This window comes from Alexandromys fortis, unplaced genomic scaffold (genome assembly GCF_014885135.2).
Source record: "Alexandromys fortis isolate MF-2015 unplaced genomic scaffold, M_Fortis_MF-2015_v1.1 scaffold_80, whole genome shotgun sequence".
Taxonomy (NCBI): Eukaryota; Metazoa; Chordata; class Mammalia; order Rodentia; family Cricetidae; genus Alexandromys; species Alexandromys fortis.
The window spans coordinates 7,873,943-7,888,006 of record NW_026068174.1 but is presented as its reverse complement, the minus strand read 5'-3'; the positions used below and the strand labels follow the sequence as shown (position 1 = coordinate 7,888,006).

Below are 14,064 nucleotides of genomic sequence, written 5' to 3'. Positions count from 1 at the left end.
CCTGCGCCCCACCCGCGTTCCCGACCCAGCCCCGGCCTCGACTCTACATCTCTTCCCCAGCTCCCCTCGGCCCCGTCTCCCCCGAAACTCTGCCGCCCCAAACTTGGGGAAAACTTTCCCAACTTCAGACAGGGCGGGAGGAGCGCGCCGGCCTTAGTCCCTCCAGCCCCCAGTTTCTCCTCTAGGCCCCCAATTTCAGCAGCCTGGCGGCCCCGGGGACCCACGCTTAGTCTTGAGCCGCCCTGCCCGCGGGCGAGCGCGCCCGCCCCTGTTCCCCGCCTGGCCCGCAGGGCCTCGCGGGCCCGTTACCTGCGGCCGCAGCCCAGCCCGGCTTCCCTCCCCGAGGCTGTGGCAGCTCCTAGCCTGCGCCCCACCCGCCCCGCTGCCAGGCGCCGAGCTGTGCCAGGGCAGCGCCCCTGGCAGCCCCGCCCGCCGGCTCCCCTTGCCTTCCCCTCTCCTCCCCAGCCCATGTGCGGGCAGAGCCGGCCCCGGACCGCTGACCCCGCTGTGAACCCGCCGACGAGCAGCGGCTCAGCCATCCCGAGTCCTCTAGGGAAGACACTTAGTGCCCTAAACGCCTGCGGCGACCCGGGACGCCCGCGCCTGAGGATGCTCCCCCGCCGGCCCGCGCGCGAGGACCAGCCCGTCCCGGGTCCCATGCCTGCCCCTCCCGGTCGCCAACTCGAGGACCCACCTGGGGGGCATGTCGGAAGCCCCGGGCCCGGCTGCCGGCGGATCCAGGGGGGGACGTGGCTGCAATGCGCTGCCCTCCGCCCGCCGGGCCCCCGGTCGGTCTGTCCTGCCGGTCCGTCCTCCCCGCGTCCTGGTCGCGTCTCAGCCCCACCGCGCTTTCCGCACACTCTTATCTGGAGCGGCCCGAACCGGCAGACGCTGCCGCGGCCATGGCGCCACCTCGCGGCCGCGCGGAATGTGTATGGCCGGGCTGCGACCTCTGGCGCACACCTGGGCTGGAGACTTACAGATGAGGAGCTGGGCTGGAGACTTACAGATGCGGAGCTGAGCTGGAGATCTGCAGGTTCACACTTCCAGATGTGCCCACCTGGGGACCCAGATATCGGACCTGGGAGTCCCATAAACCTTAGAGTTTTGAGCTGCGTGCTCCCGAGTACATATTTCTATGTAATAAGGCGCCAATTCAGAAAAAGTTCTGTCTTCAGAAAGGGAACTCTGAAGTCGGGTGTGATGGCACACTCTTGTAATGCTAGCACCAGGGAGTTGGAAGCGGGAGGACCAGGAGTTCAAGGTCAGCCTCTGCGCCCTCTCTTCGGGAGCGGGGGTGGGGGGGTGGGGGGGAGACGGGGTTGGAACACTAATGACAGTAGGTGGTAGGTGGTGAGAGGGCGATTTTGGAAATCCTAAATGAGATGAAGGTAGCTAAGTTCGGAGCGGGGAGAGGGGCTTTCATTGGGCATTTCTGAACACCACTATCCCCTCCTCAGGAACGTTATCAGTACGCACATCACTAACCGTCGATGTTTAAACGCTGTCCAAGCAGTGACACTCGCAGCCCGCCCCCTCCTGGAGTCCCAACTTCTTGGGCTACTGCAGAGGCTGCTACGGTGAGCACCCCTGTGAAACAGAGTGGAGGGTGTACCAAAGAACCCTCCCTGAACTTAGGGGTCTCCAGAAGGAACCTAGGATCCTCGACGGGAAAAAGCTGGACAGAGCCCCTTGGGACGTGACCCCCACCCCCACATCCCTCATCTAAGCAGTTTTGAGGGATCCTGAGTGATTTTTTTCACCAATCCACCATTTGAGAATTATCACGAGAGCCCGCGGCTTGAGCTCCAACCCCTCCCAAAAGATCCTACACAACGCCATACGAGGGAGGGCTCCATTCATGTTGGTGACGCCTCTTCTAGGTGGGAGGAGACCGTGCACCGGCTCGTGGGTGCTCCGGAAATGTCCCTGCGCAGCTGGGCGGAGGCACCAGCACCGTTGCAAGCACCGCGCCTCAGTGGCCCACGCTCCGCCTCCTCCCCGCACCTCCTGACCCCCGCCTACACTATGGGGGGGTCCCCCCAAACCGCCCACAGCTTCTTATTGGCTGCGCCTTCCTCCGTGGCCAAGCCGGAGAGGCTGGGGCGCAGTTACTATGGTAACCAATGAGGTTCCCAGGATCTCATCTCTCAGAGGCCTTGGAGAGCTTAGCAACCGCGCGGGGCCTCAAGACGGGTGGGGGCCGCGCTCGCCTCACCCCACGCTGTCCTCGAGCCCCCACGCCCCCGCTTGAGGTAGTGGCTGAGTCACTCGCCCCGGGGCCGCAGACACGGCCTCTGGCTGTACCAGTGAGACACCAAGATCTTGGGCGCCCCCTAGAGGCTGCGTTTCATTGGCAGGAGACTTCTGCGCCTGGCCTAGGATTCTGGTCCAAACAAGTTAAGACTGCCCTTCGCCAGGTTTCCGTGGTGTGCTCCGAATCCATCTTTTCCACGCAAGTCTTGTACCTCAGCACTAGACAAGACAAGCACTGCGGACCCACAGTCGGCTCCGCAATTTCTGAGCTCTAGGAGAAACGGACACAGTCTCTCGGTCGAGGGATACGCTTTCTAGCTGAAGCAGAGTGTTGGGAACGTGAAGGCTCACCAGAAATGCTCTTAGCAAATCCCAAATAGCAAGCAAGGGTGTCTGTTTTTTCTCCTTTTAATGGGGTTAGATTGTAGGCGTCTGGAAAGAAGCCCCCAGCCTCTGTGTGTCTATCTGCTGACTGATCGACACAAGGTTCAACGTGTCCACTGTTTGCCGTCATTGCATCGCTATGGGGAGGACCACAGAGTCCTGTCCAAGCGTCTCTGTGTACTCCCCCGCTCCTCTCGCCATGCCCCCACGCCTCCCGCCCACGTCCTCGGGTTTTACTACGCAGCTGTGGCTGGCCTCGAACTCTCTATGTAGACAGGCCGGCCTCAAACTCACAGAGCCTCGTCTGTCTGCGCAGGGATTAAAGGTAGATGCGCAACACCATGCCCCGCCTTTTAACTCAACTTTTCCCTCCTGCCTTATCTCCGGGTCAACCTGGTGCAGCTTTTTCCCCTTGCTGAACACATGCCGCCCCCATTTAGAACCTAGAGATAGAATTGGGCTATTCTGGGGAACCTGCCCCACATCGCATGAGCCATTGGCCGGTTCTCACTCCTCTAGAAAGGGGTTTCTGCCAAGCTCAGCAGTCATTCCCTTTCTTACAAGCTCTGCCTATGCCTTCTACATCAGTGAGTGCTGAGGTGGTCTCTCGGTGCCAGAGCTGGCCAATGGCCAGTTGCCCTCTCCATCACTTGTCAGGCTAGCTCTTCCCTTTGTGGACGCTCCGGACAATTTCCTAGACTCTCTTATAGAGGACCCTTTACTCATTTCTGAAGTCCAGGCTACGCTCCTCAACTCCCTTCCCTTCCCTGCGGTTTCCACCATTTGAATTGTACCTTCCCACCTGCAGCCGAGTCAAGAAACCTTCCAAGACTTCCAGCCTTCACCACTCCTCTTTCCCCAGCTTCTTGCTGGGGTTTCCTTTCCTTGGCCCCCCAAGAGAGAAAGAAAGCTACAGTGACCATACGGGGCGTGATACCATCGCGAGGGATCTTCCGGCGCCACAGACCTGCCGGGTCTAGGAATCCAGGAATGTGGTTGGGGGCTACCAAGTGAGGACCCCCGAGGTTCAGGCGAGAGAGGACTGAGCCACCCAGGACTCCCGAACCCAAAGGGGAGAGTGAATAAACACGCAAAGGGGCTGCACCCTCCATGCACTGTCCTCCTCCAGCCCGCCGCCTGCAGTTCCGGAAAGTTAACCCCTTGGAGACCAAGCCTGGGGTTACGTACTCCCCCTACCCAATCCTGCTTCCGCGCGCACACCCTCCTCCCGCTCCCAACTCCAAGTCGCTTCGTCCCGTCCTCCCCTACGCTGCCCCCCCCCACGCTTGCCACTATAAATAGCCTCTTTTCCCGTTTCCTAAATTCCCTGCTGACGTCGGCAACGCGTCAGTGTGTAGGAGCCGCGGCCGCATGAATGAGCCGCCGCACGAGTACTACGCGCGCCTATAAAAGCGCTGCGCCGGCTGGGCTGCGGGAGGCAAGCCGGCACTGGGGCGACGCGGCCCACCAGGTAAGGACCCACCGACGGTCAGAGATGGGCCGATGCACGGACACCATGGGAAGGCAAGGAGGGGACCAGCGGGCGGAGGGTTGGAGGGTCGCTCCGGAGTGAGGAAGGGGACAGAGTGGGAGGGACGAAGGTTCCTTGCAGCTTGGAGGAGCCCGGGCCCGGAGGCTGACCCAACCCTATGCAGCACCTGCCGGGACCCAAATGAAGACGCAGGACACTCTGGAGAAACATCGAGCGGAGAACCGAGCCCCTCGACCCCATTTCCCGAAGCTGAGCGGCACCTGCGCCATCCTTCTAAGAAAGTGGGGAGAAGGTGCTGGAGTCCCAGGAGACGCGCCCCCTCAATTCTCTCCCTGTCCGCAGAGCGGTGACTCAGCCTAGATGGCCCCGACTGATGGAGCCGGGGCGGCCACGACAGACAGACGCACACCTCGACCCTGCGACTTTCTCGGGACCCCTGCCCCGCATGCTGCCCAGACGCCCCTTCCCCGTCCTGTCCCGTCCCTTCGGGCTGTCCCACTGCGCCCAGGACTTCCCGCCTCTGCGAGTGGAGCTGTCCTCTCAGGACCAGGCGGGGGCGGGGCTTCGGCCAGGCGCCCCACTCCACCCCCACCGCCACCGCACTGCCGGAAGTGCCTCCCCACTGGGACATCTTTGACGTCACTGGACTCTGACGTCAACGGTCGCGTGCCCTGTCCGCGCGTGTTTGGGCGGAGGGGGACGTGAGAAGCAGCAGCGCCCCAGCCGCGGGCGACGGGACATCCCCGCCCGGGCAGTGCGCCGGCACCTTGGCTCTAGACTGCTTACTGCCCGGGCCGCCCTCAGTAACAGTCTCCAGTCACGGCCACCGACGCCTGGCCCCGCCCCAGGACCGCCGACCCCGGACCCCTCCGCGCCTCCTTGCGCCGCTGTCCGCGGTGCTGATGCAGCGCAGGAGCCTCCCTCGGGCCCGCCTGTCCAAGGTCCCCGTGGGCTGCTGTGGGCGCTGGTCCTGCACACGCTCGTACAGCCCCAGCCGCCCCCGCCGCCTGCGCTGCTGACGTCAGCCTGACAGTCCCGCCCCCGCGTCTCCAGGGCAACCGTGGCTTTCGATTGTTACTGTGGGAACCGGAGGTAACAGTCTACAGCCATGGTCGCCCCGCAGCACGCCCACGCTCCCCACCACGCCGAGTTCTGCCAGCCCGGGTTTGGGCAGATGCAGAGCAAGAGGAGGCGGGGCGGCGACGCAACATCCGATGTGTCTGCGGGGGTGGCAGGAGGTGTGCTCAGAGAGGCAGCCTATGAGGCTGCTGCCTGCGCATCCACCCAGGCACAGAAACAAGCCAGGTCCGCGGAGTGTCTGAGCATCCTTCTCAGTGACTGTCCGGTTTTTCCAGTCGAGCTATCTGCTACCTACTGGTGGCGAAAAATTAGGTTGTTCTGAGATAAGAATTTTTATCTCCTGAGGAGGGGGGTGTGGAGGACAGGTGAGACCAGAAGTCCTTCAAGAAGGGAAGAGGAAACACGTTTGCCTGCAGAGGGCTAAAGGGGCTAGAGAGGGAAATTTATCACACATTTCTTCCAGAAACTCTCAGGTGAGCAGGCAGAGGGCAAAGAATCCATTTCCTGATAGAGCTACAACCTCTCTATGACTTTGTCCCCCCAACTTTCTCCTGAACCACAGAAGATGATTAATAGGGTCCTTGCCGGCTGATAGTGGCACATGCCTTTAATCCTAGCACTCTGGAGGCAGAGGCAGGAGGATCTCTGTGAGTTTGAGGCCAGCCTGATCTACACAGGGAGTTCCAGGACAGCAAGTTCACCTGATCCCTTCTCCCTTCAGTTGGTCTCTAAGTACTGTATCCAACGTGCCGTAACAAGGAGTACCACAAAGGCCAAATCTGTGGCTAGGGTTGCTGAGGGACTCTGCTAGGGTACTGTCTTCAGGGCTTTAAAAATCCTCTGATCTAATCGAGGCAGAAGAAACAAACTACAGGGACATTCTGAACCCATCAGAAGAACATGGGCAAAAGGTTGCCTATACAATGCTGCGATTGTCTGGTATCCTAGAAAGCATTTAGTGTAAACCATGCCCTCTTCCCCAAGGATTATTTTACGGGTTGGAAAGCTGAGGCCCAAGTTGGGCATTTAGCCTATAGTGAAGTAATAGTTACTGCCTGCTTTCTACAGCAGAGAAACCACCAAAGCCAGAAGCAGTGGTGATAAGTACATGCAGGCCCAGCTACTCAGGAGACTGAGGAAAGTGAGCCCGTGAGTTCAGAAGCTCCAGGCTAGCCTGAGCAATATGGTGAGATCCTCTGTGTCTCAAAACAACGGGGAGGAAGGCATGTGATGGCAACAGGCAAGAATGTGAACTTTTGGATCCGAATCACCCAATCTTGAGTAATGTACTTAGCCTTTGTGTCTGTTTCCTCAATTGTAAAATTCGGTTATTAGGTTAATGACAGTACTTACTTCATGACATTACAAAGTAAAATTAGGCAATAAGATGGTGGGCTGAACAGAGAGAGCTCCATGGTACAGTCTGTGCTTAGCATGCCCAAGGTCCTGGTTTTGGTTCAAGGCACCAAAAATAAATGAGTTAAGCCATGGTGGCAGATACTTTTGAATCCCAGCATTTGGAAGACAGAGAGAAATAAGTGGATTTCTATGAGTGCAAAACTAACCAGAACTCTGGTGAGACCTTGTCTCAAAAATAAATGAGATGATGGGCTTCTACTTGTCTCCTTGTCTGGTACAGTTATTTCTCAATAGATGTTATGTTATTTTCTAGCCTCTGGACCTTATTTGCCTGGGCTATAAATTGAAAAAAAAAAAGTGTGCTTTTGTTTTTGGAGACAGAGCTTCTCTACGTAACTAGCTTTGTAGACCAGGCTGGCCTTGAACTTATGGAGATCCACCTGCCTCTGCCTCCTAAGTGCTGCGATTAAAGATGTGCATCACCAGGCCTACACAGCTAAATTGAAACTTTCACAGCAGTGATTCCCTCTGCTTTCTCTCCCCTGCAGAGGGTTCTTAGTCCCATTAGAAGCCCTTTCCTAGTAATACATATTTTACCAGGGATTTAAAACTCTACCCAAGTTTTCAAATACCCAGCCCAGGAATGACCAGGGCAGTCTGTCAAATAGATCTAGTTTTCTCTAAGAGTTTCAATTGAACAAATGTTCCTCATGTACGTGGCCCACAGGGGTTCAGTCTGCCTGGTGAGAGGTGACAACCATTCTGATTTACAGAAATCTTTAGTCCAAGCACGAGCACTTCTGCTTCACCTAATAAGGCGCTGCCTAAACCTTCTCCTTTTCCTCATAGAGCCAGGTCCTGAAGACCATTCACGTGGATCTTTATTTAGAGGACTCCCAAGGAGTGCAGGTCCTTTTCCCCAGCGAAGCCCGCCTAGAGGGGGCAGCCTAGGACTGCCGGAGAGTCTGAGTACTGATTTGCAGATCCATCATTTTCAGAAAAGCAGAAATACTAAGGGGCCAAAGCCAATAGGTTTATAGGAGTAATTCATCTGTTGCAATGTCTTCTTGTCAAGAAAGTAACCCCTGGAAGACTACAGCAAGGCAGAGACCAACTCCCTACAACCAGTAAACTGGACCTTTGGGTATAATTCCGTTCTTTTTTTTTTCCTTTAATTTTAAAAAGATTTCAGTGTGTATGCGGATTTGTTTTCATGTTTTGGCAGTCAATGCCTTTACCTGCTGAGCCATCTATCTCACGGCACCTTTGGTGGAAGTCTTAAGTCCCAGACTAAAGAAGCCAGGGGCCTGGCTGATCCCACGGAAGACTACATCTGAGTAGTCTGAAGGAAGGGAACACCTGGCCTGTGGAGACCAGGCTGTCCTCAAAGTTAGATCCTACCTTTGCCTGCATGTGCCTCACCCTGGGCACATATACCATGTGCATGCCTGGGACCGCGGGTTAGAGCCTCTGTTTGTGAGCTGACACGTGAGTGCTGGGAACTGAACCTGGGTCCCCTGCAAGAGCAGGCTGTGTTCTTCAGCCCCTCCACTTCTCTGCCAAGGATGACTTGGAGTATCCATGCCAGCCTCAACTTCTACTCAGTTATAAAGCTCCTGAGAGGACAATGGCTTGGGATTAGGTAGGACCCTGTGATGTCCTAGAAAAAGCAGTCTGTCACAAGTCAGAGAGCAGCGTGTGGCTGGAGTGAACACTGAAATAAGAACATGGCAAGGCGGTAATCCTTAAAGTGCCCAGAACTGACCGCACTTCCCAAGGCTTTCTCAACACATCGGATAATTAGGAAGAACATCAATCTCAGAAACTCTGCAGAAGGGCTCCTTAGGAACAGGCAGTTTATTCTGTGCTGTCTTTGGCCTCTGCAACACCTGGTACAATCCAAGCCTTCAAGCTCAGAGTTCAGAAGGGATGGGGCAGTTATGGAAGAACAGGGCCAGGGACTAAAAGAAAACCAACACTCAATTCTCAGGTACTGGGTTCTAGGAAGCCTAAAAGCAGGTGACCCAGTCAGAGCCTTGTAAAGTGTCCTCTTTCCCCAAAATCCTCAATCTAAACCGCTTTATTGTGTGGCAATCATTGGGGTGCCGGCCCATTTGAGCATCACTCTCCTCTCACGGGCCTTCTGATGCTTATCAAGGCTACCTGCTCTTCTTTGCTCCAGTAAGGGACAGCTGTCTTTCAACTAAGCACGGTAGGTATGCCACGGTGGAGATTCCAGCATGTTAAGAACAGGAGGGCACGAGACAGCGGCTGCTAGAGCAAGAGGGCGCAGTTTGGAGACATTTGGCTGGCCCTTCACTCTGCAAACTGGTCCAAGAACTTGAGGTAGGCCTGACGCTGGGATGCAGCTGCTGGAATGAAGTGTCCGCCAGAGTGGGTGAGGGTGACAGCCCCAAGAAATCGGCTAGCCAATTGCATACTCTCCTGAGAAGGGATGACTTGATCAGTGTCCCCAAAAACATGAAGCGAAGGAAGTGACAAGGGGCTCTGTAGGATGGATTCCTTAAGTCCAAGGCCTCGGGGGCAGAACCCCGACACAAGTATGATAAATCGCGGCAAGGGGAAGCGGGGATCGCCTGCCTGACCCAGGGCACAAACAAAAGCGGCTAGTGCAGCCCCCTGGCTGAAGCCAAGAAGTCCGTCAAAAGGCCCCAGCGAGTCCAGGGCTTTTGCCACCGTTTCCAGGGCCGCCTCCAAACCCCTGCACGCCGCAGGCTCTTCCAGCGCGGAGAAAACATCTGCTTCCTGTTCGGAAAACCACCAGCCTCGAGGCTGCTCCTCCGGAGCACAGGGCCCTAGAAGCAGATGGGAGAAGAGCACGGGACCAGGGTTAGAGGGGCCGGGGAGAAAGGGGAGGGCAAGCTTGGGATGGACGCGCGAGGAGCTGGACACAGATAAAGGAGAAGATCAGGGCGCGCCGCTGTGCTGAGGGGGCCGGTAAGTTGCGGGGCATTTCCGGAGCAGGCTTGTCTCACCGGAGTCTGGCCTGGCGCCCTCGGGAGCTGCTGCCTCGAGGACCGGATGTGGCCCGCTGAGGCACACGAGCTCTGCGCGGCCCCGCAGCGCCTTCCTCAGAGCTCCAGTCTTCTCACGGAAGCCCCGTTCGCTCTGCCGGAAGCCCGCCAGGCACAGCACTCTCAGGGGCTGCCGCGACGCCATCCCGCAGAGCCACCGGAAGCGGGTCTTCACTGGGCGGAAGTGGGATCCGCGAGGGGCGGGGCCCGAGCCAACAACACCCAGAAGGCGGGGACGCGGAGGGCGGGCACTAGGAAGACAAAAAGGTGGGGTGTGGCCGTAAATACCTGCGGCTGGAGACGCCTCAGGGAGCCGGCGGGGCAGCCTTCCGGTCTGCGCAGTTGCAACCCCCACAGGCCGGGGCTGGAGACGGGCCTCGGGAGCCCTGCTGCACCTGAGGGAGGCGGCACAGCTGGGTCTCACTACTGCGACCTCCACCCGGCAACCGAGCATTTCCCCCGGTGTCCTCAGGGGGCGGCCGTGGGTCACGGCGCTGGGGAGGCAGCCTGAAGCCAAGGCTGTGCCTGCAGGATCATAGCTCCGCCATCGGTGAGGTCCCCGCCTACCTTGCCGAGCTGGCCAAGACCCCGGGGTCCTGGGTCCCGACCGTGATTCACAGTCCATGGCCCTAAAGAGCTGCCGGCATAGAAGTCCATAGGGTAGGGCTGCTGCCAGGAAATGTCCTTCAGGGCCACGGCCGCCTAGGGAAGAAAATGACAGCCATACTTTTTTTTTTTTTGGCCTCTGCATTAGTAAATCTGACCAAAGCCTAAGAAGGGTATTATCTATTATTATCGAATATATACTACAAAAAGGAAATGTGAGGTAAGACTCTCATTTACACAGAGAGTCAGGTGCGGTGGCTCTTGCCTCCCAGCACTGCAGTTTCGGCCATCCTGGGTATTAAGACCAATTTTTTTTTTTTTTTTTTGAGACAGGGTCTCTCTGTATAACAGTCCCGGCTGTCCTGAAACTCGCTCTGTAGATCAGGCTGGCCTCGAACTCACTGAGATTCGTCTGCCTCTGCCTCCCAAGTGTTGGAATTAAAAGTATGTGCTACCACTGCCCGGCAGGCCAGTTCTTAAATACACAAACCAACAAAACTACGAAGAAAGATGGTGGCCCAACCTTGGAACATGCTTACCCATGCCAGCCATCCCACAAGCCTCCCTTGACAGAATGTACGAAGTTCACTCCCCAGCAGATTTTCCAGATGTAGCTGTTACCTCGTAGGGTGTCAGCAGTGGCTTGGAAAAGGCTGAACCCCAGTCAATGGAGAGGCGTGGACATGCCACCTGCACCCACCTAGGAAGAGAAGTCAGCAAGACTTGACGTAGAGCCTGGTGGTGGTGGCGCACGCCTTTAATCTTAGCACTCGGGAGGCAGAGGCAGGTGACCTCAGTGAGTTCGAGGCCAGCCTGGTCTACAGACTGAGTTCCAGGACAGCCGCCAGAGCTGTTTCACAGAGAAACCCTGTCTCAAAAAACGGGGGAAAAAAAAGACGCCATGGAGAGCACCTCTCTCTGAGGTACCACACTGAAAAACATGACTATTTGGACCATTTATAAACAGTATGTATTGATTCGCTGTTGTTAAGAGTACTATATACTTTTGGGAAGGTAACTCTAAAGTGCTTGCCTTGTAAGCCAAGGAGTTGACCTTAACTCCTAGAACTACTGCATTTAAAAAACGGAAAAAAAAAAAAGTGTGTGTGTGTCATATACACTTGTACCCCAGAACTAGGGAGGCCCAGACAGATGGATTACAAGCTCCAGGTGAGAGACCCTGTCTCAGAAAATTTAAAAGAGAGAGAGAGGGTGGACAGCACCTGAAGGTGGACACCAGAGCTCCACATATGCACCAGCTGGGGCGGTGGTGGCACATGTGAGTTCGAGGCCCGTCTGGTCTACAGAGCAAGTTCCAGTATAGCCAGAGAAATCCTATCTCCACCTTAAGTGAATCAAATTCAGGTTATCAGACCTTTACTCCATAAGGCCTCTCCCCAGGTCCCTAAGAGCCTTCTGGGGGTAGTTCTTCTGTGGGCAGTTACTCCCTTAGAACCAAAGTTTGAACACAGTACCCTCACATTCACCCACCAGACTACCTTGATGATCAGACAAAGCAGTGGCTCATGGTCAAGGATGGCCCCTGTTAGATAAGTGCTTGATAAATATTAAAATTTCAGGACCACATATGCAATCCCCATTGGCTGTGGCCTTAAGTCAGTGCTGGGCAGAACCTAGTTTCTAAGCTCCCTTTAGCTGGTCACCCTACAAGGGCAAGATGAGGGAACTCACACGTCCACCTCAGGAAGTAGACTGAGCTTGCTGGGGAAGATCTCAGAGAGCAGAAGCCTCACGAAGGGAAGTCCCAATTCTTTGAGCCGAGATTCCAAGTGCTGTTGGGAGAAGGGAGCCCAATTGGAGTCTCTGATGAAACAGCCAAAGCTAGGTACCTTGGCCTACAGGTTTCTCCAGCTACTTTCCTGTCGGTCCCCTCCTCCTGATGCCGAACCCTCTCACCTCCAGGATCTTGGGACTACCCTGGCGACCCAAAGTTCCCAGAATGAGGCCCCAGGACTTGGCCGAGCGTGCTGCAGCAATGGCTTCCTGGCGAATGGCCTGCATGCGCTGGTGATCATAGTGCTCTCTGGAGAGGACTTTGCTATATGGGTCATACCTGGAAAGGTGGCCAGGATCACTGTGACAGTCAGAGTCACACTGTCTGAGAGAGTTCCCGACACAGGATCTAAGCAAGGAATTAAGGAATCTGGCCCCAGGCAGGAATCCACATTGTTACTGAGGAGATCAGTCCCCCAGCTAGGGCAGGGGAGAGGAAGGGAGTGTTTTAGGAGCAGTTTGGGGTCTAAATTCCAGATGTGCCTCAGCCAGGGATGGCTGCCATTTAGTGAAGAGGGGATGTGGAATAGCCTATGAGGGCCTCCAGGGCAGAGATTCTCACCCTGCCACAGATGTTCAGCCCTCCCCAGCCCATACCTGTAAGCAGGGACATTAGGGTTGGCAATCATGACAGACTCCAGATGGAAACGGCCATCTCCAAGATACCTGCAGGGTGGAAAGAGTATGTAAGTGGACTGGAGAGATGGCTCAGAGGTTAAGAGCACTGCCTGCTCTTCCAGAGGACCTGAGTTCAATTCCCAGCAACCACGTGGTGGCTCACAACCATCTGTAATGAGGTCTGGTGCTCTCTTCTGGCCTGCAGGCATACACAGACAGAATATTGTATACATAATAAATAAAATATTTAAAAAAAGAGTATGTAAGTGTGGAATGGGGTAGCACAGGGGTACCCCAGCTTATAGGTCCAGATGACTGAGTCCTCAGCCACCCGTGCTGCTGAGACAGTTCTCAATTGGAAAACACCTCTAGCTGTGCATTGAGTCTTCCGAGAGAAAAGTAAAGGAAGTGCCAAGTCTGACGAAAGGCCACCTGAGCTCAGGAAAGCCTAATTTGAAAGCTAAAGGACAGTTTCTCTTTTATTAAGCTCAACACAGACATAAATTATGTTCAGAGTAGGCAGTGGTGGTGCACACCTTTTAATCCCAGCACTCAGGAGTCAGAGGCAGGCAGATCTCTGGATCTCTGTGAGTTCAAGGCCAGCCTGGTCTACAGAGCTATAGGAGAAACCCTGATTCAGAAAAAATAGTTTAGATAGATAGATAGATAGATAGATAGATAGATAGATAGATAGATAGATATTTAATATAGAGTGAGGGATGGAATGAAGGAAGGAGAGAGAAAGAGAGAAAGAAGCTGGGTGGTTGTGGTCTACCAGGCAGTACTGGTGCACGCCTTTAAACCCAGCACTCGGGAGGCAGAAGGCAGATCTCTGCGTTTGAGGTCAGCCTGTTCTACAGAGTGAGTTCCAGGTCAGTCAAAGCTACATAGGGAAACCCTATTTCAAATCCAAAGCAAATGAAAATTTTTGAGTGTATATAGGCTGCAGAGGAGTTCCAGGGTACACAGAGGCTACTCTAGAACCAGATCAGCACTGGCCCAGTAGTTATAACAACTGCTATTTCCTGGTCTTCTGATTTGTCAGGTACAGTGACTCATGTCCTTTTTTCCTTGGTTTTTTTGTTTGTTTGAGACAGGGTTTCTCTGTGTAGCCTGGGCCATCCTGGAACTAGCTCTGTACACCAGGCTGGCCTTGAACTCATGTACCCCACTGCCCCGCTAGTGCCTCATGCCTTTAATCCCAGAACTTGAGAGGCTGAGAGGCAGGGGATCTCTATGAATTTGAGGCTAACCTGGGCGACACAGTGAATTCCAGGATAGCCAAGGCTACACAGTGAGATCCTGTCTCAAAGAATAAAACAAAACCCACTTGCTCAAAGCTACACAGTATCAAGCAATGCATCTGAGATTTGACACCAGGCTTCCCCACTTGGCTACACTGAACATACCCTCCGAGATGCACTCTCTTATAGTACCTTC

At 55.3% G+C, this 14,064-nt stretch overlaps 2 protein-coding genes across 3 annotated transcripts in view; both read right to left on the bottom strand.

Annotated features, from left to right (window-relative positions):
• Window positions 1-8,410: 8,410 nt before the first annotated feature.
• Ovca2 (OVCA2 serine hydrolase domain containing) lies at window positions 8,411-9,865 on the bottom strand. The gene is made up of 2 exons (XM_050128871.1): window positions 9,568-9,865; window positions 8,411-9,387 (listed from the first exon to the last, which is right to left on the bottom strand). Exons 1-2 carry the CDS (start codon window positions 9,749-9,751, stop codon window positions 8,888-8,890), a joined length of 684 nt encoding a protein of 227 aa, XP_049984828.1. The 5' UTR covers window positions 9,752-9,865; the 3' UTR covers window positions 8,411-8,887.
• Window positions 9,203-14,064, bottom strand: part of Dph1 (diphthamide biosynthesis 1) — a 14,108-nt gene continuing 9,246 nt past the window's right edge. Inside the window, exons 7-13 of one of the 2 annotated variants that reach the window (XM_050128869.1) lie at window positions 12,604-12,672; window positions 12,130-12,286; window positions 11,905-12,005; window positions 10,834-10,912; window positions 10,174-10,308; window positions 9,895-10,001; window positions 9,203-9,387 (exon numbers count right to left, since the gene is read on the bottom strand). In XM_050128869.1, the coding sequence (XP_049984826.1) occupies window positions 9,912-10,001; window positions 10,174-10,308; window positions 10,834-10,912; window positions 11,905-12,005; window positions 12,130-12,286; window positions 12,604-12,672 (631 nt within the window). In that variant the 3' untranslated portion in view covers window positions 9,203-9,387; window positions 9,895-9,911. Of the gene's footprint in view, window positions 9,388-9,894; window positions 10,002-10,173; window positions 10,309-10,751; window positions 10,913-11,904; window positions 12,006-12,129; window positions 12,287-12,603; window positions 12,673-14,064 lie in introns of those variants that run through there. The other variant, XM_050128870.1, reaches the window with a different exon arrangement.